This window comes from Salvia hispanica, chromosome 1 (genome assembly GCF_023119035.1).
Source record: "Salvia hispanica cultivar TCC Black 2014 chromosome 1, UniMelb_Shisp_WGS_1.0, whole genome shotgun sequence".
NCBI lineage: Eukaryota > Viridiplantae > Streptophyta > Magnoliopsida > Lamiales > Lamiaceae > Salvia > Salvia hispanica.
Window position 1 is genome coordinate 45,317,051 of NC_062965.1, and position 24,098 is coordinate 45,341,148.

Here is a 24,098-nt window from a genome sequence, read left to right on the forward strand (position 1 = left end):
TAAAGGCAAGGGCATTAAGCGGCATAGAACAGTGCCTCCTAATCCTCAACAAAACGGTGTGGCCGAGAGAGTTAATAGAAAAGTCATGGAGAGAGTGAGGTGCATGTTGGCCACTTCTGGCATGGATAAAAGGTTTTGGCGGGAAGCAGCTGCCACTGCTGTGAAACTTATGAATAAATGTCCAGCATCTAGTTTGAATGGTGATACTCCTGATTTTAAATGGTATGGAGGACATGGTGACTACTCTAAGCTGAAGGTGTTTGGATGCAAGGCTTATGCTCACTTGAGGCAGAGCAAGCTGGATGCTAGGGCATTGAAATGTGTTTTTCTAGGTTATCAAGATGGAGTGAAGGGATACCGTTTATGGTGCATTGAGCCAGGAAATCCAAATATTATAATCAGTAGAGATGTAGTTTTTCTGGAGTCTGATATGCCACTCAAGAAACCCTCTGATGACAGATGACAGTGCAGTAGTGCAAGAAAAATCTGGGAAGGGGGTTGCTGACCTTGAGGTGGAGCAGCTGAGTTCAACTACACCTATTGATGAAGATGAAAAGGATCAACAAGATGAAAACCGGGAAGCTGAACAATCATTGCCTAATGACTTGACTGATTATCAACTGGCCAGGGACAGAGTCAGAAGGAGTGTGAAGCCACCAGCCAGATATATTGATGAGGATATGTTATATTTTGCCCTGTGTATAGCTGAGCAGGTGGAGTTTCAAGAACCAGCTTCATACAGAGAAGCTATGCAAAGCAAAGAAAGAGATAGATGGCTAAAGGCAATGATTGAAGAAATAGAATCATTAATCAAAAATGGGACTTGGATCTTGGTTGATAAGGTTGATGGAAGAAAAATTGTGAGCTGCAAGTGGATCTTCAAGAAGAAGATTGAGTCAGCGGAAAATGATAAAATAAGGTTCAAGGCTAGGCTTGTAGCAAGGGGGTTCACTCAGGAACATGGTATTGACTTCAACGAGGTTTTTTCTCCAGTAGTTAAACATGCCTCCATCAGAATATTATTAGTTGTGGTTGCCAAGCTAGATTGGGAGCTAGAGCAGTTGGATGTGAAAACGGCTTTTCTACATGGTGATCTTGAGGAGACTATCTATATGCAGCAACCTGAGGGCTTTATAAAGCCAGGAGAAGAAGCAAAGGCCTGCAAGCAAGCAAGTAGGCAATGACATCTGCGATTTGATGGTCAGATGCAGAAAATGGGATTTAGTAGATCCAAATATGACTCTTGTGTGTACATAAAGAAGAAGGGAAAGCAAGCAGTAGCTTATCTCCTATTATATGTTGACGATATGTTAGTAGCAGGGGCTTGCAAGGCTGAAATTCAGAAAGTGAAAGATGATTTGAAGGCAGCTTTTGATATGAAGGATTTGGGCATTGCAAGAAGAATCCTAGGAATGAATATTGTCAGAAATAGAGAAAAGAGGGAGATATGGCTGAGTCAAACAGATTATGTCTCAAGAGTGCTGAATAGATTCAAAATGCAGAACTCAAGAGAGACAGCTACTTCTATGGCACAACATTTTAAGCTATCTGTGAGACAGAAGCCTCAAAATGAAAGGGAGAAGCAAGAGATGAATCAGATACCTTATGCTAACATCGTTGGAAGCATAATGTACGCCATGATTAGCACCAGGCCTGATCTAGCTCAGGCCATCAGTGTAACAAGCCGTTTCATGGCTGAACATAGAAAGGAGCATTGGTTGGCCCTCCGATGGACTTTGAGATACTTAAAGGGTGCGGGGGACTATGGAATTCTGTTCAATGGGAAACATGAAGAGGGTGATCCATTGATAGGATTTTCTGATAGTGATTTTGCGGGGAATGTGGACAATAGAAGATCGCAATCTGGTTATGTGTTCACCATGTTTGGTGGAGCAGTGAGCTGGAAGTCTAGTCTGCAAGATGTGGTTGCTCTGTCGACCACGGAGGCGGAATATATAGCCTTAACTACAGCTGTGAAGGAAAGCGTTTGGTTGCGAGGCTTGGCTGCAAATTTTGGTGTGATCCAGAAAACCATGGCTATTGGTTGTGATAACAACAGTACCATATCCCTTGCTAAACATCAGGTTTACCATGAGAAGAGTAAGCATATTGATGTGAAGATGCACTTTGTGAGAGAGAAGATTGAAGAGGGAGTAGTAACAGTGTTCAAAGTGGACACAAGTGAGAATCCAGCCGATATGCTCACGAAACCATTGCCACGAGAAAAGTTTAATCTTTGCATAAAACTGCTTGGTTTGTGCAGGGAGAGTGAGGTGAGTAATTAGCATTCAAGGTGAAGATTGTTAAAGGTGAAGTGCTAATTGCCTAAGAAAATAGTGTTTGAATCTATCAAACGAGCTGAGCAAACAAGGATAAGCTGAGGAAGTACAGATGCAGTTGGATGCAAGTCTTGATCTTTTAATCTTGACCGTTGATGTACTAGTTAGTTGAAATAGCTAATTTACTCTTTTGTTTGTTTTCGTTTTTTGTATATAGCTTGAGAGCTGACACTATTCAATATACGATTCACTTTCCCCAAATCTGATTTCTTTCAATTCACTCAAAATCTCTCTCTCAATTCATCAAGAACATTGAATCTATTCCAGACAATTTCAAGTTGAGTTCTTTTTATGTATCAGTTAATCATTATCAATCGTTTCTTCGTTCAAATTTGCATCATTTGGTATCACTTATCAATGGCTGAACGTAGATATGGCGGCAGACGTGGCGATGCTCGTAGTGGCGTTCGTGGTGGGGGACATGGAGATCTCCCAAACGAAGAGGTTGCACGACAGCGTGATCTGCGCAACATTGAGAACGATGATCTGAGACAACAGGTTCGAGACCTCCAGCGCGACATCGAGAACGGTGATCTGCAACAACAGCAACAACAGGTTCGAGACCTACAACGACGATTGGCGCGATTGGAGAAGCGTCGGGGGAAATCCAACCCGATGAGATCTAATGTGTTGGAGCGTCGTTCAGTGGACGATTCGTTATTCAACGACGTCTACGGTGGCCAGTCTAAGCCCGTATACGACAAGGATATATTTTTGATGCCGGTGTATGATGAGCCCGTATGCGACGAGGATATATTGCCGATGCCGGTGTATGATACGCTTGTATATGACGAGGATATATCGTCGATGTCGGTGGTGTATGATACGCCCGTATACGACTATGATATATTCTATGAGCTCCCCGGATTGATGAGCGAATCCATGCCTCCTTCCGTGAAATTTGACTGCGCTGCCGCTCGTTGCCGTCGATGATGATGAGGAGTTGGAGGGGATTGTCGTTCCACCGCAGAGAAAGGGCGAGGAGAGTGAGGTTTTTTATTTTTCGGAAGATGTTAGTTTCCTGAAATCGATGAAGCTCAAGGTAGAAAATTTTGATCCTTTAAATTATAATTCACCCAAGGAGTTGAATTTTGATAATAATATTTCGTTTTCATTGATGCTAGGATTTCTCTGAATTTCTTCTCTGTTCAGTCAATTTCTCTATACGTTTTGCATGAAATTACTCCTACAAATAGTTGAACATAATAATAATAAAAAAATCTAAATTTAATACTCACAATATAATCTTCAGATAATTTTTCCATGTTTTTTCCCAATATTATCTCATTTGCATAAATTTAAGCTAACATCGACTATAGTCTATACTAATGTACGAAATTTATACTCGTAAAAGAACATGTAAATATACTGTAATTATTTGTTTTGTTTTGGTTTTCCAACACGAACCTGATCAAATACGCCTCTGGTAGCAGTTATTTCCAATGATTTGAGCACGGAACCCGTAATCCCAGCCGACAAGCCTCCGGCGATGATATTACTGATAACGACGTTGTCGGAAAACATTGCCGCGGCTGACGGCGAGTATGAAGAAATGGCAAATAGTAGTAAGTCGTTTACAAAGAAGAGTGAGGTTTATGAATAATAAAGTAGGAGCATACTTACTTTTTAAACTAAAACTGTATTTATGGCTAATAAACAAATGGGTTGCAGCTACGTCCAAGACTGGTTTTCACAATAAATATGTTTGCTTCTAATTAGATCTAATGAAATAAATATTTGGCGGCTATTGATGAAAAATTATGATGGGAGATTGGTGATTCATGTGCATTTTTGGTTGTAATTAGATAATTTCAATATTTAAACATAAGCAGGTGAAATGTTTTAGGAGACGTGACATTTGAGTCGTTAACTATCACTATAAGGTCAATTCCTCTTGATTTTTTTCACTTTTATATGTGTGGAGTGTGGACTGATTAAGTCATGTGTCAGCCTGGTCCCATACTTATTTTTTTTAAATCACTTCATTCATCAATTAAACATGCAAAAATCAGCAAAATATGATAGATTTAATATTACATGTTTAATTTGACAGAGTTAAAAAGCCAATCAGAATCAATTGTGATAGTACGCGGACGGAAAAAAAATGGAACATTTAATAACGAACGGAGGGAGTATATACTAAAATTTAAACAAATAGTATAAAAAGAAAAAAAAATATTTAAAATGTGAATTTAGTAAGGTCTTAAGTTCCTTAGCTTATATACTTGGGATGGGTCCGCCTATGAGATTCAAAATCGAATGAGGTAAAAATAACAAAAATTACTAGACTAACAAATCATGTGGATACGTTTATTATCATATCAATTTGATAATGAATTAATTTAGGGAAGGAGCTCGAAATTCTTAGTAAGACAGGAAAAATATATAAATAGATATAATTTTTAAAAATTAGAAAAGGGATAATTAATGGAAGATTAATACAAAATTTTTATAAAAAGTTATACGTACGTATGTGGGGATGTACTGAATAAAAGTGCGGGAATTAGGCCCTTTTAGTATTAAGCTAGATTCATGATGTGATCAAATGAAAACTATAAATATTGTACAAACTTAAAACTATGATTTGGATCATTGAAAAATATCAACAAATCACAAAAAAGCATTAACAGGAAGATGTCAACAGAATTTCAACGGAAATCAATGATTGATGGTGTGTTGATATTGTATTAATACTGCGTTGACATTAAAATCTTAAAATTTTACACTGTGTTGATATTGTATTGAAACTGTATTGAATCTTTGTTGAGGAATTTTGAGTTTGTACAATATATAAGTTTGCATCAATGCCCTAGCGGTAAGGAGCTTAGACATCAATGTATGAGGTGCCGAGTTCGAGCCCTTCTTTGTAATTTGTAATTTCCCCATTCATAAAGGAGTTAATTTTTAAATAAAATTTGACCGACCCAATAACAAAACGATGACATCATGAACCTGATTCACACTATTAAATCATGATATTGTATGATTTTTAACATGATTTAAAATTGGAATTTAACTGTATATGATCTATAATTAGCCTATATCGAGTTCAAGAAATTTGGCATACCAGCACGTGTTAATTACTTAATTTCGTGATACTCTTTGTTGGAGATGGTGGTGTCTTCACTATTACTCTTCGGGGCTAGTTTGGTACTATTGAATTAAAACTTTAATTTCGTGATACTCTACGGTAATTGTTGGACAGCTGCATATGATCACATTTAATATAATGTTGCATCTCAATTTTTAGGACTAGTTTGGTATAACCATTGAATTAAAATTAAGATAAAATAAGAGATTAATTAAACGGATAAAAGTGGATACTACTAACGAGCATCGTTTTATGTACTGTTATATGATGGATAAAATTAAAATTAAAATTAAAATAAGAAAAATAAGGGGTTTGATAGACTAGGTTATTTTGTTTTTTAAGCCATGAAACAATCCTATAAATATATTTATCTCACTATATTAAGATTAATAAAAACTTGTTAAAGTAATAATTTGTAAATAAAATTATAATTATTTTATATGAATTTAAGTATTATCTATCAAACGTCAGGGTTATTACACGTATTCCCTCCGTCCCATTAAATATGCAACATTTGAAAATCGACACGAAATTTTATATAGTATTGTTTTGTGTATAAATGAAGAGATAAAAGTATGAAAGATGAAAAAGTAGAGATAAAATTATTTCCATTTTAAGAAACGTTTCAATTTTAGTGGGACAATCTAAAAAGGAAAATGTTTCATTTTTAATAGAACAAAGAGAGTACTAACTTACCAATGCTATGGAGTAGTAATATTTATAGGATAATAATAACCTTCAAAATTATTAAATTTTGATTTTGTAACAAAGTTAAAACTTAATTCCACAAATTATGTGTATTTATTATGTTGTTAATCTGCTACAACAGGGACATGTTCACTCTGCAATTTTACAAACATGATGAGACCATGCCATATTGCCATGCTCAACAAATTCAACTTACAACTACAACAACAAACACTAGAGCTTCCTACAACAGAATTTGCTCAATTTTCATCATTTCCGGGTCAATCTTCGTTCGTTACATCACCCTGGCTATGAGGATTTAAACTCAGAAAACTAAACTACCAACCAAAACCGCGGTCATTGGCACAGTCAAGTTGTCATCGAGCTCACTGCTTAAAGGGTGTGATTCAACTAATGCAGCAGCAGCAGACACTATCAGAAACCCAAGAACCGTTTTCATGCTTCCTTCCATGAAACCGAAAGATGAATAGTAGAGCATGAATCTGTTGAGGCATAACTCGGTCTCAGCAATAGACTTTAACTAAGTTTAAGGAGGACGAGGAGGGAGAGTTTGTTACCCGAGTGAAGCCAAGAAACCAGCACTCGCCATTGCAATACTGCCGTTAACTGATTTATTTTTGTTGTAGGGAAGTTTCTGTCCACCAAAACGACGACCCACAACATCAGCCATACCTGAGAAAGAAGAATGTGGTCATCTCATCTACATTTCAGCATTTATCATGGGAATATAAATTCCAGCAAATCCTGCTAACAACGTTGGAAAAATTGTGCAGAATCAGAAAAAAGAATACCATCACCAGCACACATGTTACAAACTGCTGCAATCGCTATAGGTGATGTTCTCCAGTAAATGGCACTGGCTAAAGTGATCGTGGAAGCATAGTACAATGGCCCCTTAAGGAGTTCCCTGAATAGAGAATGGCCATCAGAACTAAAGAAGTTTCACATTGCATAGAGTGGGGAAAATACTGTGAGTACTCTCATGCATTTGGTCTTAAATCAACTTATTCGGAGTCGCAGAAGCTCTTCTTCTCGAATCACCATTTCTTGCAGCATCAACACATCATGATGTTGAACTAAGAAAGAATCTATTATGCATCAAAAAGTTTCCATTTAAGCTTCAAAAGCAGGCTATGTTTTCCACATTTCCGAATGGCATGCATCAAACCGATGTGGTTTTGTAATAGGAGAACTGAAGTACCACGAAAACTGGAATGCCATTATGCTTGAAGTTTAATGACATTTGATTTGAAACATACCTATAGTCCCCATCTCTGGTCATGGACTTGACAGTTGCATCATCCTTCCATATTCCAAGTCCCATGAGAAGCATCTTTATTATATTAACAGCAGGAATGAGAGCTGCAAAAATCGCTCCCTGGCGACCAGGACTACAACATAGTATCAATATAGCTCAATTAGATAACTGAAAACCTCTATCACAGTGAATAGATAATGCTACTACCTGAACATAGGCCAGCAAAGCATGAATGCTAATCCCAGAGTGATGTGTACAAGCTTCCTATTTAGTTTCTACAAAACAAAATTAAAATAGTATACGTTTAGAAGGAGGCTAACAAACGCTTGAATTCAAGATTTGACAACATAGGAATCAAACGAATCATAATTCATAGAGCTATGTATAATCTTCTGCCGTAAACCTCATTGGACCTTAAATTTCACTAATAACAACACCATTCACAGAGCTATGATTTGGCTGAACTTTGTATCTATCATCATGCATCAATTGATTTGAGAAAGCAGTTTCTCACCAAGCATCCCCAAATTCAAGCATAATACACATAAAATTTTGAAACATTGACTTACCATTCATAAGCAGAGATTTGTTTACTATCACAAAATGATGGAAGGAAACAACAAACCTGATCAAATATGCCTCTCTTAGCCGTTTGTTCCCAAAGCTTAAGCAGCGACAGCGCAATCCCGCCCGACAAACCGCCGGCGATGAGGTCGCTGACAACGACGTTGTCAGTAAACATCGCCGCCACCGACTTCAGCTCCCGGCGGATCCTCCTGCGCGGCGTTGGCTTGAGCAGGTGGATGAAATTGAAGGCGTCTTTCTTCAGAGGGCAACGCAAATTGGGGGTGGAATTTGGGGGGATTGTGAAGAAAGCGATTGCGAGTGCCATAACGGTGTCGTTTTGAGTAGCTGGAAGGGGTGGTTGGCTGCATAAAATGCTAAACTGCGCCGCCCACGTGGTTTATTAGGGCAGCGGGGTAGAGACGCGGACGCCATTGCCGTAAATGTGGAATATTGGTGAGCTGATAAATATTTAATGCAACCAAACTTTGAATTAATGGCGGTCAAAATAAACAAATCTGTTAATTAGGGTTTAGATGGGGAATTGGGGATTGATTACTGAAGCTTTTGCTACCTGGTGTTGACAAAAAAATAGTACTCCACTAATGTTTTTATCCATTAATTTTTGTATAATTAAATGTGCTAATACAGGGTGAGTATCAATGTATTGAAATTTTCATCCTCAACAAAATATGCTGCTACAGATTTTAATTTACAGTAAATTCTCATGTCTAACAATAATTAACGGCTTCGATGAAGTTTGCAGCTTTTTGGCTTAGCGGAATTAATATTGGCAAACAAGATTTCTCCGGTTCATATCATTTAACTTCATTTCATCCATAATACTTTCGTCATCACACAATAGGAGTCATCTATCTATCTATCTATACATATATAAAAGACGAGTTTTGGGCTATTTTGAATAATATTTTATACTGAGGATATAAATGCAATTTTAAAACCGATAAAATCTGAAGACCAATTGTAAAAACCACTAAATTACCAAGTTTTGTGATGTGAGATCAGATAGTAATGTTTGTAACCGTTACAATTTAATCACCAATTGTAAAAATCACTAAATTACCAAGTTTTGCGATGTGGGATAGTAATGTTCGATCGGTTACACTAATTATTTAATACTAGCATGTAATTCAACCATGGAATCAACGCAATGCCATGATTATAAAACATGTGATGCAAAAATTTAGGGCTATAATCCCAGGAAACTTCAATAAAACCGTTTAAATTGGCCAAGGAAGAAACGGAGCAATAATTGTCCCTATTAAATTAGATAGTATTTAGTGTAGAGAATTGAATTAATAATAATTTAGTATAAATTTAAATCAATCTATCTTTATATTTTTTGCTATAAATATGTGAGATTACAATAGAAATGGCGTAAGTATTGTGAATACATAGATGCAGGATCTATAGGAGAGCGAATGTCGTCAATTTCGATAAAGTTCTGATGTATGACGTTGGAGGTTATAGGGTAGTCGGTTGTAGAGAATCCGTTTGATGTTTTCCGTCTTAAACTGATTATGTATAATGATGATATGTAGAAATAGGAAGGGAAGAAGAGTTGTGTTTGTGCTACAAAGTTTTGTGTTTATGTTTCTATTTCGCCGTCAGCCAATTTATTTAGGTGAGATCGAATGGTTGGGTATTTTGTTTATGTATGTTGTATGTTAATATATTGATTTAGGTTTATAATCGTTGTGTGTCTCAATTGATTCTAATATGGTATTCTTAATTATTATATTATATTTGAGCATTAAATTAATATTGTAACTATTATAATTGGAATATTCTATTTGTTATAGGTGAGGTAAGTAGATACGTATTTTCTTCTTAAACCTTAATCAAATGATCTTTTAAATATCCTTATTCATGTATAATGAATCAAAGCTCTCCAAATTTCAATAATTTATTACTACTAATTTTAAGTTTATGGTATGTTTTAGTTGTATAATTCATAATTAATTTATTTATAATTTTTATATAATAATATTATTTTAATTTTATCAATCAACTAAAATTTAAAACTAATATTTTAAAATATTTTAATCTGTGCAACGCACAGGTGAGATACTAGTTCTTATTAAGGACACGAGTTTTAAGAAATGTAAAGAATAATGAGATGAAAAAGTTAGTAGAATATGAAATCCATTTTTTATACTCTCTCCGTTCCTTCATAGTTGAGTCATTTTTTCCATTTTGGGAAGTTCCCTCATAGTTGAGTCATTTCCATATATAGTAACTTTTTCCTCTCTCTTACTTTAGTCTCTCTACTTTATTCACTTTTTACTTTATTCTCTCTACTTTTTTTTCTCTTTCTTACTTTTTTATCTATTTATTTAACACACTCAACATTCATTTCTTAAACTCCGTGCCGAAAAGTTCCGCCTCAACTATGAGGGAACGGAGGGAGTATTAGTTTTATACTCCATTCGTCCCCGATTAAGAGGCACACTTTGACCGGGCACGAGTTTTAAGAAATGTAAAGAAAAGTTGGTTGAAAAAGTTAGTGGAATTTGAGACCCATTTTTTTATAATGTTTTTTATAATAAAATGTGAGTGAATTGAATTAGTGGAATGTGGGACCTACTTACTATTTATGGTAAAAATGAAGTGTGACTCTTAATTGGGGACGGACCAAAATGGAAAAGTGTGACTCTTAATCGGGGACGGAGGGAGTAATAAAATGTGAGCGAAATGAGTTAGTAGAATGTGGGACCTACTTACGTTTATGGTAAAAATGGAGTGTGACTTTTATTGTGGGACGGACCAAATTGGTAAATTGTAACTCTTATTATGGGACGCAGGGAGTAATATGCACTTTCATTTATAATAACTAATACTACATCCGTCTCATAATAAGAGTCACATTTGGTATGAGCAGAGTATTAAAAAATGAAAAGAAAAATGGGTTGAATAAGTGAGTGGACTATGGGTCTTATTTATATATATTAGTTTTATAAATAAAATGTGAGTGAAATAAGTTGGTGAAATGTGAAATCTACTTGCCATTTATAGTAAATGTTAAAGGTGACTCATATTGTGGGACGACCGAAATATCAAAATGTGATTTTTATTGTGGAACAGAATGGTGTATATATATAGAGACAGATTCATTCTTCCTCCTCTTTTCACTCACAATATAACAATAATTTTAAGGTAAGAATCATTATCAACTAAAAATATATGTTTGGTGACGGAGTACAAGTGCTACAATGCACACAGCACATGAATTCTAGCAACAAAGTTTCTAAGCCAAAAGAATAAATTTTTCAAATATATGCTCGACAATATAAGTTGAATTGGAACGCATATGAAAATAGTACAGGAAGGGAGACAATGGTAAGGAGTAACAAAATTCTGTTAAGAGTGAACTACAAAAATAGTCCCTGGACTATGCGTTTATCTTGTCAGTGAACTCTGTACTTTAAAAATATCTCCAGACAACCCTGGACTAAGCATTTATCTCGAAAATGGTCCTTTTCACTGTTTCGTGACGAAAATACCCTTTTGGGGGGGTTTGGGCAATTTGGTCTTTTTACATTTTAAATCTGATATTATTTCAGTTATATACTAAATCTGATATTATTTCAAAATTATCATTCTTCTTCCATTTTGTCATCCTTCACTTTGTTTCTTTATTTCAATATTAGATTTAATTTTGTAAAATTAAATTTTAAATTTCGATTCTTAAATATCAATAAATTTTTTTAATTATTAAAATTACTAGTGTTAAATTACAAATTAATAGTTTTAATCAATATTTGATAGCGTCTAATATTTAATCAATAAGGTACGATGACACCTTAGTTTTAATCATAAATAGATCATATAACACGATTTATTTCGAATAAATATGCATTTAATGTAAGACTAATATAATTTCCGTTTATTAATTTGAAAAGAATCAAAATTAACTAGAAAATTTCAACAAAAATTCTCCTATATCAAATTTTTAGTAGTATCAAATTTTTAGTCAACTTCATAATATGTTTAGTCAAATTCTCCTATACATTAGATGCATATTTATTTCGTACTAAATCATGTTATATGATCTATTTATGATTAAAACTATTAATTATTGATTAAAACTAAGGCGGCGACGTACCTTATTGATTAAATATTAGACACTATCAAATATTGATTAAAACTATTAATTTGTTATTTAATAGTAATTTTAATAATTAAAAAAAATATTGATATTTAAAAATCAAAATTTAAAATTTAATTTTATAAATGTAAATCTAATATTGAAATAAAGAAACAAAGTGAAGGATGACAAAAGGAAAGAAGAATGATAATTTTGAAATAATATCATATTTAGTACGTTACAAAAATAATACTATCATATTTAAAATGTAAAAAGACTAAATTGCCCAAATCTCCCAAAACTCCCCAAAAGAGTATTTTCGTCACGAAATAGTGAAAAATGACCATTTTCGAGATAAACACATAGTCCAGAGACTATTTTTATAGTTCACTCTTCTGTCAATGATGGTGTACTTGCACTACTGTTATCTAATGTTTTGTTATCGTGACAATGCACTGTAGTATTGTTTGTCTCAATATTGACTGTTTTTATACCATCAATTCCCATTTGCCAGCTCATTCCCAAAGGCAATTTTGTACTCCCTCCATTCTAGAGAAGTTAGCACACTTTCCTTTTTAGTTTGTCCCACAAAAGATGTCACATTTCCCTTTTTGGAAAAAGTTCTCTCTCACATGAATATAAAAATTATATTTTCTCTCTCCATTTAACACACAAAACAAAACCTTCTAAAATCCCGTGCCATTTTCAAAGTATGCCAACTTCTCTGGGACGGAAGGAGTACTATTATTCATGCCCACTGAAAAAAATCTTCATCTTTGTTTAAGATGCATACTTGATCATTTGTCAGCCATTTTTGTAGTTAGTATGTTTTAACTTGGTATGAGTTTTAAGAAGTTTTTTTTAGTGAATGGTGGTAATAAAAGCATAAAAACATGATAAAACGCAAGAAAGAACAAGATCTGCCAAGATGTAAACTCAACTAATTATAACAGCGAAAGTAAATGAATGATGATGCTAAAAACAGCAGGGTGCCTGCAGAAGCTTGAATGGATGGGAATTGGGAAAAGCTTTGCAGTAGAAAAACACAAATCATAAATGATCAAGTGCTGATTGTGTTGAAAGTGGATGCCAATTTTTTAAGACCGTGAGAGTTGGAAGTAGGACATATATTGATTTATGATGAGGGTCTTCACGTGTAAATCGGGCGCCTTAGTATCAGTGGTGGATTCAAGATTGATAAACGGAAGGGGCGAAATATATTAATAGGTTGGTTTAGGGCGAAAATGATAATTTTTTTCAATTTTCGGAGCGACGTCGGGGAAAACGGAGGGGGCATACATGGTAATTTTACGTCCAGGTAAGAAGAAATTAGTCGCACGGAGGGGGCGACCGGCCCCTCATATACCCCCTTGATCCGCCCCTGCTTAGTGCAACACATAGGATACATATAAGAGCATCTGCAGCGGTGAGAATTTCGGTGCTCGTTCGTCCGTGCCGCTGGACAGAGCTCGTCCGTCCGTGCCAGCGGCACGACGCTGCTCTTAGCTAAAAGCACGTCCGTGCCGCTGAGCAGCCCTACGTGGCACGCTCCGATTGGCCAACGGCATAGCCGTTGGAAAATTCGTTTTTTTATTTTTTATTTTTTAAAAAATTCGAAATTTATTTAAAAAAATGTTTTTAAATAAAAAAAAATATTTTCCCACATCCCAAAACATTATATCCGTTTTCTACCCACTTTTAATTTATTTTTCAATTTTTTTCCCCAAAATTTACATTTTCATCTATAAATACCCCCACTTCAACACAAAAAAAATCACATTCTCATCTATTCTATCATCATTCATCTACATTTTCTCATATTTTTTCTTCATACTCTCTCATCTAAATTCCCACCACACTACACAATGTTCGGCTCCGACGATCACCCCTCCGGCAATCGCGGTTGGAACCACGATTGGTTCGACTCCGAGGCCGGATATAGTCCGCAAAACCAATTTACGGCCCCTCCTCAAACCCAAGGTTCGCAAGCTCCGGGTGGCTACCGTCCTTACCCGTTGCACGACCTAAACGCCCCCGGGTTCGGGTGGGCACCCGAACCCGGATCGGGAGGGAGCAGCAGCTCTACTCCTACTCCTCCTGTTCGTGGCACCCGCACCCCGTACACTCCGGGTGAGATGATGGTGATGTTCAAAGCCTACTTGGCAGTCTCCGAAGATCCGGACGTCAACACGAACCAAACCGGGGATACGTATTGGTGGCGCATCACTCGCCTCTACAATGAAACCCGGCCGGCTGGAACCATCTATCGCAATGATAGTATGGTTCGCAATTGCATCTACAGATGCAACGAGGCAATCGGGAAGTTCCAGGGGATTTACCTCCAGGAAGAGCGGTCGGCGGGGAGCGGCACGAACGAGCTCGACATCATCACCGCCGCCTTGGCGGCATACCAACGGGAGGAGTTCAAACCGTTCAAGTACCTCGATTGTTGGCAGGAGGGGCGCCTACATCCGAAGAATAGGGGCGGCATAGTAGCATCCTCTAGCTCCTCCAAAGCAAACGGTCCAGGTCGGTTGCCCTATCCGACGGCGCCTCGATGATGTGGCTACCCAGCTTGCCGGAGCTAACTTGGGTAGCCCCGACGCTGGCCCGAGCAGTTCCCGCCCGCAAGGAAGGAAGAAGGCGGCGGCCAACCGCCCCCGCCGTCGCGCCTCGACTCCATCCGCCCCCGCTCCCTTTGTGCCTCCTCCACCCCCGAACAACACGTTGTGGGTCATCTTGAGTCAACTTTATATGAACGATACGTCTCGGATGACTCCGGATCAACTTGCAACACATGAGCAAATGATCCGGGGTCTCAAGATGCAATTGGGGATAGACGACTAGTCTTCCACGTGTGTAATTTTTAATTGGTAGGATTTTAATTATGTATTTTTTATTTTCTAGGATTTTAATTATGTATTTTTATTTTTTAGTATTTTAATTATGTAATTTTTATTTTTTAGGATTTTAATTATGTAATTTTTAATTTTTAATGTATTTTTATAATGTTGAAATGTTTTTAATAATTGGAGCATTTAAATTGAATAATAGAATGGTAGGACCCTTGAGCTTGTCCTTAGCTAAGAGCACGGATGTGAGTGTTGTGCTCTTAGCTAAGGACAAGGAGTAAAAGTGGGACGCCCACCACCGTGCTCTTAGCTAAGAGCACGGATTGGGATGCTCTAAGTCATTATTCCATGTTAAAAACAAAATATAGAGTTTTTTTTTCTCAAACCAAAATGAGATTGATTTTTGAGTACTTTTATAGTTAAATACGTATTCTATTTTAGGTTTTAGTGTATCTTGGAGATGGTAATTTAGGGATGTCAATTGGGCTAACCCACTCGGGTTCGGGCCAATCCACTCGGGTTGTCGAGCTATTTGGGTGCGGGTTATTCGGGCTGTGAATTTTTCGGGTTATAAATTTTCGGCCCTAACCCTAAATCTTCGGGTTTTGAGCTAACCCACGGGCTATTCGGGTCAATAGTAATCTTATATGTTACTTTCTATCCAATCCAATATTCTAAATTATTAAAAAACAGATTGTCGCAAATAGTAAAGTATAATCAAAGTGATCAAGAGAAAGAAAATAATAGCAATTGAAAATTGAAACAAAATAGATAAACATATCGTTTAATTAATAGCACACATGAATCTTACTACAATTAAATGGAAATCATACATTTCATATAACTCTAACTTTCAATTTGAAAGAGAAGACATAATTACCATATATTCTTCATATCAATGTTGTATTTAATATTGATATTACCAAATATACTTTATATAAGTATATAATCCAAAATTTTAATTATATTTTTATATTAAATGCTCAATCCGTGGGCTAATCCGCAACCCACTTGGGCCAGCCCGCATAACCCGCCGACCCATACGGGTTAGCCCGTGTAGCCCGCTTCTGAATATGGGTTGCGATTTTCCGACCTAACCCTATGATTTTACCAGGTAATTCGGATCGACCCGTGGGTTTCGAGCTAGATTGACATCCCTAGATGGTATACTGATCTATATCTCTACTATCTGAAAGTTTGACACGCAAAGGTTTGGATTTATGAATACATAAATTTTTGCACATGATTCATAAATGGAGATTGGGTTGGAATTGGTCAATGAACTGATTTTGCGGCACGGGAATCATACTCCCTTTCACCTCTATTTATTAAATTTTTAGTCTCCTTTTCGTATTTTAAACTCATTCACTGCCACTTGTCTCTTGTCGCCCACTTATAATTTCAATTTCAGTTTCAGGATTATATTCTTAAATTTTGGAACGTGATAAACTGATAATCCAATGGCCTCTGATTTGTTCACTGCCTTAGTTTACTTCATCAAATGCTTGCCCTAACGCTTTAAAGATGACTTCGTGAATCTTAAATTTATTCTACGGATACTCTCTATTTGAATGATTATATCGCATGACGGAATATTCATAAAAATAATCTCACAATTTAATACTAGATAAATAATCATATAATAATGAGTCATTGCAACTAATTATGTCTAAGGATATTTCATTTTTAGTGGTATGTCATGATGTGAGGATATTGATCCAAAGAGTAAATTGTGATCGGTTTATCATTTAAACAAAGTATTTCAAAAAATATGTAGTCTACTCCCGTACATGCAGGGTGAGCTCAGATGTAAAAATGCTAGGGAAAGGCGGAAGCGGTGGGGAAGGGGGTGGAGGTTGTAACAACGGTGGCAGAGAGGGAATGAGTCAGCACCAATGAATTTTTCTTCTTCCCATATATAGTTATGGTTTATAAAAAATGTATTTGTATGTAAATATATAAATTTTCACCATTTTCTAATTTTACACATTTTTCAATAAAAATACGATACAAACTTGATTCCTTCACATAAGATTGAGTTGTGAGATTATTTTAGTTGGAGGGGATGACTATAACTAATTATCATATGATTATTCATCTAAGATTGAATTGTGAGATTTAATATCATGAACCAAAAGTAATACTCCACATATTAAATCCCGAGATATAATCTTGTAAATCGAACAGTTTCGTAGAAGATTCTGAATCGCAACACGCCATCTTTCTTCAACCGAAGATCGGCAGTTGATATTCTTCTCATTTGAGTTTCGTAGATAGATGATAGCTATGGTGAACCTTAGTGTTTGGAAGTCAACTTCCTCTGATCTAATTATTCAGGATCTAATTATTCAGGACATGGCTTTGTATATTTACATTTGTGCTATGTTGGTTGGCTACTTCTTACATTTAATATCCTATCTTAGCATGGTTATGCATCCAAAGTCATTGTCTCATTGATAAACCGATAGTTTCAGGATCCCCCAATGGAATCCTTATAAATCAAATTCACTTAACTCTCTAACATTTCAATTATGGAGTACTATGTCAAACTCTATTAGATTTTTCAAACTTTTGGTTAAGACTTGAGAGTCATTTGAGTTATTCCCTCTGTCCGCGAATAGAAATCCTGTTTTTCCTATTAGATTTTTCAGACTTTTGGTTAAGACTTAAGAGTCATTTGAGTTATTCCCTCTGTCCGCGAATAGAAGTCCCATTTTTCCATTTTAGTCTGTCTCCGAATAGAAGTCCCGGTTCATTTTTACCATAAGTGGTAATAAGGTTACACCTTCCACTAACTCATTATACTCATATTTCATTTAAAACCAATATATATACAAGTGAGACTGTTATTCCACTAATTTTTTTCTATCCATCTTTTTTAACATTTCTAAAAATCCGTGCCGCCCAACTGATCTACAGTGGAGACCACATAATATTTTTCCTACACCATCCCCTACTCCACCCTCACAAACATAAAATATGAGGGAGTGTAATTTTTCATGTTAGTAAATTGTTTATTTTAATTCTAATTTTTTTATTATTCCATATTAATCCTTCAAACCAATCAGACAGAAAAAAAAAGTTTCATGATAATTTTAAGTTATAATGTTTCTATTCCAATTATTTACTATTGATATCAAATTTCAAATATAGAATTGAAGGAATTGAAATTGTAAATAAATGCTACTCCACTAATTTTTACTCCATCGTCCATAAAATATTGTCCAAGTTTGACTCGACACGAGTTTTAAAAAGTTGAAAAAGTTAGTGAAATGAGGGTCCCACATTTATATATTACTCCTTCCGTCCCACTTTAGGAGTCTCGGTTTACCATTTTTGGATGCCCCACTTTAAGAGTCCCGATTGAAATATTTCATAAATGGTATTAGGCCCCACATTCCACTAACATTTTTCCACTCACATTTTATTATAAAACTAATATAAAAAAGTAGGACTCACATTCCACTATATTTTTTCACCAACTTTCCTTTAATTTCTTAAAACTCGTGTCGAACTCAACTGAGACTCCTAAAATGAGACGGAGGGAATAGTTTTATTACAATAGAACGTGAATGAAAAGAGTTGGTGAAAAGTGCGGATCATTTATCAAAAGTACAAAAAAAAAAAGAAAAAAAAGTGGACAACTTTTCACTTACGGAGGGAGTAGGGGTGGTTCGGTACGGTATACCGTACCGGGAGTGCCATACCGTATACCGTACCGAAAGTTACGGTATGACAAAAACCATACCGATACCGTACCGTAAGTTTCGATATACGGGAGTTCGGTATACCGGAAATTCGGTATGACAGTTTTCCATACCGTGTTATCGGTATACCGTACCGCATTTCGGTATACCGTACTTTTGCGGTATACCGAACTGCGATATGACATTCCGATATACCGTTATACCGTGTTTTGTGGTACGGCATACCGTTATACCATTATACCGTGAAAAAATCTATTATATCCAAAATATTAAAAAAAAATCTAGTTTTCAACTACTTCAAAAAATAGGGTTCCCAATTTTGATTATTTTATTTTTTGTATAATAAAAATTCTTATTTTTTAAAATTTAGTTTAAATATAACATATATAAATATATATTTATATATTATATATATCAATCGGTATACCGATATACCACGGTATACCGAAGCATCGGTATATACCGAATCTTCGGTATACCGCGGTATGAGAAATCTTATACCGTTACCGTACCGATCTCTATCGGTAAGGTATCATACCGTACCGAAAACTACGGTATACCGAAAAAATGGTGTTTTCAGTATTTTTTCGGTACGATAATTCCGGTATTCCGGTATTTCGGTATAATTCCCAAGCCCTAGGAGCCAGGAGGGAGTATACTGTATTGAAACTCTCGGTGGTATTCGATTAAATAAATAAGAAGCAAAGGGCATTTTGGACATAGTAGATATATATAGATATAGAAAAATCTCGTATTGCTCCCCCTCTTTGTCGCATAATAATTCCGGTACTTCATTGTCGAGGTGAAAACCAATCAAAGGTGCGTGCTTTTCTCTCTCTCTAAACTTTGGTTTCAAATCTGTTGATCCATCCCTTAATTTTATCAGTTATAATCTAAACTATGTAATAAGATTTCACTCCTATTCTTTTTAGCTTGTTTACTAAAATTGTGTAGCAGATACTGTGTGTGAACAAATGGTGTAGTATTATTTACTTGTTTTTGTTATAATTACCAATTTGTGGCTCAATTCGGTGTAAATTGCACCAGCATTGTATGAATTTGCTTGAATCGCCCTCTCATAATTTTTTGATTTGCTTCACTGTTGGTCAACTCTGAACAAACAGGTCATTTCTGAGAATTTGAGAAGGTACTGTAAATTGGTCGGGATTTTCTAATTTCATTTTTTGTTTTGTTTTAAGTGAATCTTTTCTCCTGGAAATGTGTCTATCGGAAGAGACTGAGTTGGAAATTTTGAAATATTTTCATGTCTTTTTTCCGTGGATAATTTAGCGGTGAACTTTATCCATTTTCTGGTTTCTGTTTCGATTTTATTGGAAAACTAGTTAAATTTCTAATGTGATCCATCGCTGATCATAGTAGTGCATTTGAATTAACTTAAATTTCACTATTAGCATGTTTTGTAAGTTGTTTGTTCATTAAATTATCTTGTGCACTTTTCATCATTGGTGTAGCTTCTTCAGTTTGGGCATCAAGCTATGTTTGCTAAATAGGTTGCCTTTTGGAGTGAAATAAATTATTATTATAATTAAGCATTTTACATGTTTTCCAGCATGGAGCACAGCTTTTGGCAGCTGGGTGACGAGCTGCGAGGGCAGTCTAAAGTTTCCGAGGATCAAAAATGGTTGGTGGCAGCTTCAAGGTTGGCCGAGCAGACGAGGTCAAAGCCCGAGCGGAGGATCAATCTAGATCTCTCAAAGGGTGCTGCTGAATTCAGGCCCCGGGTCACTTCTGGTTTTCAGGAAGATAACAAGTTCGAGAGTTTCAATTTCAACATGATGAACTTGGAGCCAAGGTTGAATCTGAATGAGAACGTGACGAAAGCTTCCTTCGGCAATGGCATCTACAACATGAATGCTGTTTATCAGAATCCCAACATCAGCACTATGGGGAACATCTCTGGAAGCAAATATAACAATATCAATCCCCTGAAAGAGCCTAATAACAGCCATATCAACAACCATAATGCCAAGGATGATGCCATGAATTCCAACGGCGCTGCTGACAAAAGGTTCAAAACACTCCCTGCTGCGGAGACTCTCCCTAGGAATGAAGTGCTTGGTGGATACATCTTTGTATGCAATAATGATACGATGCAGGAGGATCTGAAGCGACAGCTGTTTGGTAACTATATGATATTTATCGCGAATTGGTGTCCTGTTTGCATACAACTACTTCTGTATGGCTTGCTTGTTCGAAGAAACAATTATGCTTCTTGTACCAACCCTATTATGTATGCATGTCTGTGTGTAATCAGCCTTTTGTCAGTATCGGCCCTTATATTGGTGGGTATTTCGCAGGTTTGCCTCCTAGATATAGGGATTCTGTGAGGGCAATAACACCGGGTTTACCTTTATTCCTCTACAACTACACCACTCACCAGTTGCATGGTATCTTTGAGGTACGTTTAATTCTGTCAATCTCACTTGGAATTACTTTTATGCGCCTAAGTTAATACAAAATACTATGCAGTAAGGTAGACCTAATTTACGGGCCTTTTCAGAACCCTGCGATTTGTTATAATTATGGGAGCATTTCATACTTTTCCCAGTAAGTAAGGGCACCAATTTACTCATGTTGTATAAACAAACAACTCAGTGTACTAATGAGCTGTATGATTTTTGTTGCAACATATGGTGCCTTGTCTTCACCAACTCTTCTTAAACATTAAGTCACTTATTTTCTTGTACAGGCAACAACCTTTGGAGGTTCCAACATAGATCCTACTGCTTGGGAAGATAAAAAGTGCAGAGGTGAATCAAGGTTCCCTGCTCAGGTACGGTACAACAATGTCGTCATTAACTGGAACAGCTTGTATATATGGATGGCAACCCTCTTACTGACTGGGATACAAACTCATCTGTTACTTGATTAGGTGAGAGTTCGAGCCAGGAAACTCTGCAACCCTCTGGACGAAGATGCTTTCAGGCCCGTCTTGCATCACTATGATGGCCCTAAGTTTCGCCTGGAGCTATCCATTGCTGAGGTTAGTTTTAATCTTTATCATTTGAAACAACAGCCTTACTGTATATTCTGGGTACGATATTGGAGCTGATACTCTTGTACGTAATCGGCTATTACAGACCTTGGACTTGCTTGATCTCTGTGAACAAGCTGGCGCATAAAATATGGTTGGCAACATTACTAAGACCGGCATAAACAAATTGTAGTGATGTGTGTTCATGCCGTGGTGTTTGCTCAGTCGAGTATTGTTGTGAGTAGAATCGGCTTTGTATGTGGCCAAATAAATTTAGTGTTTGTTTGTGAAGATGCACGTAGATTCAGTATCACTTGCACTTGTAATATTTACAGAGGTCTATATGTAAGAAGAAAGGAGGCTGCACTAATGGCCGCCTATATATATGTTATAAATATGTTCCTCTGTCGTGCCAAACGGATTCGTATGATCGAGGTTTTCATAAAAAATTGGGTTGACCGCCGTTATCCTTGATGCCTGATGGTGGATCGATCGAACTCGGTGGTGAATTCTTCAATTCTTGAACTCCTAGTTGTGTAAATTAGCTGAAAACATCGGCCGTCTTGTAATTCCGGTCACCAGCAACGGCGCTCCACCCAGCCGTCTTGTTCAAACTCCCCTCCTTGATCGCCTTCCTCCGGTTCATCACATCCTCCCATCTCCCTGCCTCTGCGTACATATTCGACAACACAACATGTACCCCATGATTCGTAGGATCCAACCCCTGAATCACTCCTACAACCCTCTCCGCTGCCTCAATATCCCCTGAACTCCTACAGCCGCTCAACAACGCCCCCCAAATTGCCACATCCGCCTCCCACCGCATCTCCCTGATCAGCCCCTCCGCCTCCAAAATCCGGCCTCCCCGCCCCAGCAGGTCCACCATGCACCCGTAGTGCCTCAGGTTTGGCTCCACGCCGTACACCCTCTCCATCAAGTAAAACACCTCCCTCCCGAAATCCACCATCCCCGCATGGCAGCATGCACACAGAACTCCGAGAAGAGTGATGCCGTTAGGCCTCACTCTCCCCATCTCTGCAAACATATCGATGGCTTCACTGGCACGGCCGTGGAGGGCCAGCCCACAGATCATGGCGTTCCATGTCGCCACGTTTCTCTCTCTCAACTCATCGAAAATTCGCCTTGCTTCGATCAATTCCCCATTCTTCGCATACATGTTGATTAAAGCAGTTCCAAGAATAACGTTCATTTCCACTCCATTCTCGTCTATGTACGCGTGGATCTCCTTCCCCAATGACAAGCACGACGACTGCGCGCACGCAGACAAAACCGAGGCAAGAACAACTCCGCTCGGTTCAAATCCTTCCGAAACCATGGCGCTAAAGAGCACCATCGCTTCCTCCGCGGAATTGTTTTGGGCGTAGCCGCATATAATAGTCGTCCAAACGCTCAGATTTCTATCAGGCATTTCGTCGAACACTTTGCGTGCGTCTCCCATCATGCCTGCTACGGAATACGCCCTAATCAGGCCATTCGCCACGTGCGAATCGGAATCCAGCCCGAATTTGAGCACGTGAGCGTGGATCTGCTCGGTGCATTTCGCGGATTGAGAATTCGCGCAGGCTTTGAGGACGAAGGGGAACGTGTGCTTGCCCGGGGCGGCGGCGCGCCTCCGCATTTCGGAGTAGAGGTGGAGGCCGGCGGAGGGGTTGGAGCTGGTGGCGTGAGCTCTGATCAGAGTGTTCCAGATGAAAGTGTTGGGCGCGGGGATGTTGGCGAACAATTTGAGGGCGTAGGTGAGGTCGCCGGAATCGGAGAGAGCGGAGAAGTTGATTAGGCGGCTGGCGGCGAAGGCGTCGTGAATTTGGGCGGTGGTGATCATTTGGGCGTGGATTTGCTTCAGCTGGTCCATGGATCGGCATTTGTCCGCCGCGAGAGACAGCGGCGGCGTTTGGTGCAGAGACGATGAAGTTATAGCACGGCGGTGGACGACGGAGAGTCTTGTTAGAAGATTTGGTTTTGGAGGGAGCATTATACAATGGTGTGGGCCTCCGCATTCTAGCAAATATATTCGCATAACTCATAAGCTAGAGGACTCCCGCCACGCTGCTACTTCTAGCTAGAACTGTCCACGGTCCAACAACCGCCGGTTCCGAAGTTCCGCAAAACCTTGAACCTGAATAGGCCGAGTAAGGTGTTCGCCGGTTCTGGTTCAGGCAGTTGTTCAAAACCGCCTAAACTGGCGGTTCCTGTTGGATATTATTTTATCATCATATATTCAAGATTACATAATTGAATATAAATAAAGCAAGATCTTCGAACAACATGTATTTCACGTAAACCATAAACATAATAGGATCGAGACATACCTTGGCGATCCATAGCGGAAGCGATTGAGGAAGGAGGAGACGATTTCCTTGAACCTTTTTCCGGCGTAGTGGCGCAACTCCAAGGATTTGTTTCTCTCTCTTTCCCTCATTTATGTGTTCTCTTAATGTGTGTGATTTGATGGGAT

At 37.6% G+C, this 24,098-nt stretch overlaps 3 protein-coding genes across 3 annotated transcripts; 1 reads left to right on the forward strand and 2 right to left on the reverse strand.

The window, feature by feature from the left end:
- Positions 1-6,212: 6,212 nt before the first annotated feature.
- Positions 6,213-8,400, reverse strand: LOC125205661 (probable phytol kinase 3, chloroplastic). Its single transcript, XM_048104727.1, has 6 exons — positions 8,022-8,400; positions 7,604-7,671; positions 7,398-7,529; positions 6,930-7,045; positions 6,696-6,810; positions 6,213-6,620 (listed from the first exon to the last, which is right to left on the reverse strand). The coding sequence occupies exons 1-6, from the start codon at positions 8,286-8,288 to the stop codon at positions 6,443-6,445; spliced, it is 876 nt and encodes a 291-aa protein (XP_047960684.1). The 5' UTR covers positions 8,289-8,400; the 3' UTR covers positions 6,213-6,442.
- Positions 8,401-19,350: 10,950 nt separating this feature from the next.
- Positions 19,351-22,039, forward strand: LOC125200916 (B2 protein). The gene is made up of 6 exons (XM_048098745.1): positions 19,351-19,446; positions 20,198-20,769; positions 20,946-21,046; positions 21,338-21,421; positions 21,521-21,631; positions 21,729-22,039. The coding sequence occupies exons 2-6, from the start codon at positions 20,199-20,201 to the stop codon at positions 21,768-21,770; spliced, it is 909 nt and encodes a 302-aa protein (XP_047954702.1). The 5' UTR covers positions 19,351-19,446; position 20,198; the 3' UTR covers positions 21,771-22,039.
- LOC125200915 (pentatricopeptide repeat-containing protein At5g56310-like) lies at positions 21,902-23,651 on the reverse strand. The gene has a single exon (XM_048098744.1). The coding sequence runs from the start codon at positions 23,613-23,615 to the stop codon at positions 22,164-22,166; it is 1,452 nt and encodes a 483-aa protein (XP_047954701.1). The 5' UTR covers positions 23,616-23,651; the 3' UTR covers positions 21,902-22,163.
- Positions 23,652-24,098: the final 447 nt, after the last annotated feature.

What these genes read in the sequence shown, in the direction of transcription:
- LOC125205661 (XM_048104727.1), bottom strand. Translation starts at nt 8,288, where the DNA reads ATGGCACTCGCAATCGCTTTCTTCACAATCCCCCCAAATTCCACCCCC. An exon ending in CTTTGCTGGCCTATGTTCAG is followed by an intron (nt 7,530 to 7,603) that starts GTAGTAGCATTA and finishes ACTATGTTGTAG; the next exon opens with TCCTGGTCGCCAGGGAGCGA. An exon ending in TAACATGTGTGCTGGTGATG is followed by an intron (nt 6,811 to 6,929) that starts GTATTCTTTTTT and finishes CTTCTTTCTCAG; the next exon opens with GTATGGCTGATGTTGTGGGT.
- LOC125200916 (XM_048098745.1), top strand. Translation starts at nt 20,199, where the DNA reads ATGGAGCACAGCTTTTGGCAGCTGGGTGACGAGCTGCGAGGGCAGTCT. An exon ending in AGTTGCATGGTATCTTTGAG is followed by an intron (nt 21,047 to 21,337) that starts GTACGTTTAATT and finishes TTTCTTGTACAG; the next exon opens with GCAACAACCTTTGGAGGTTC. An exon ending in TGGAGCTATCCATTGCTGAG is followed by an intron (nt 21,632 to 21,728) that starts GTTAGTTTTAAT and finishes CGGCTATTACAG; the next exon opens with ACCTTGGACTTGCTTGATCT.
- LOC125200915 (XM_048098744.1), bottom strand. Translation starts at nt 23,615, where the DNA reads ATGCTCCCTCCAAAACCAAATCTTCTAACAAGACTCTCCGTCGTCCAC.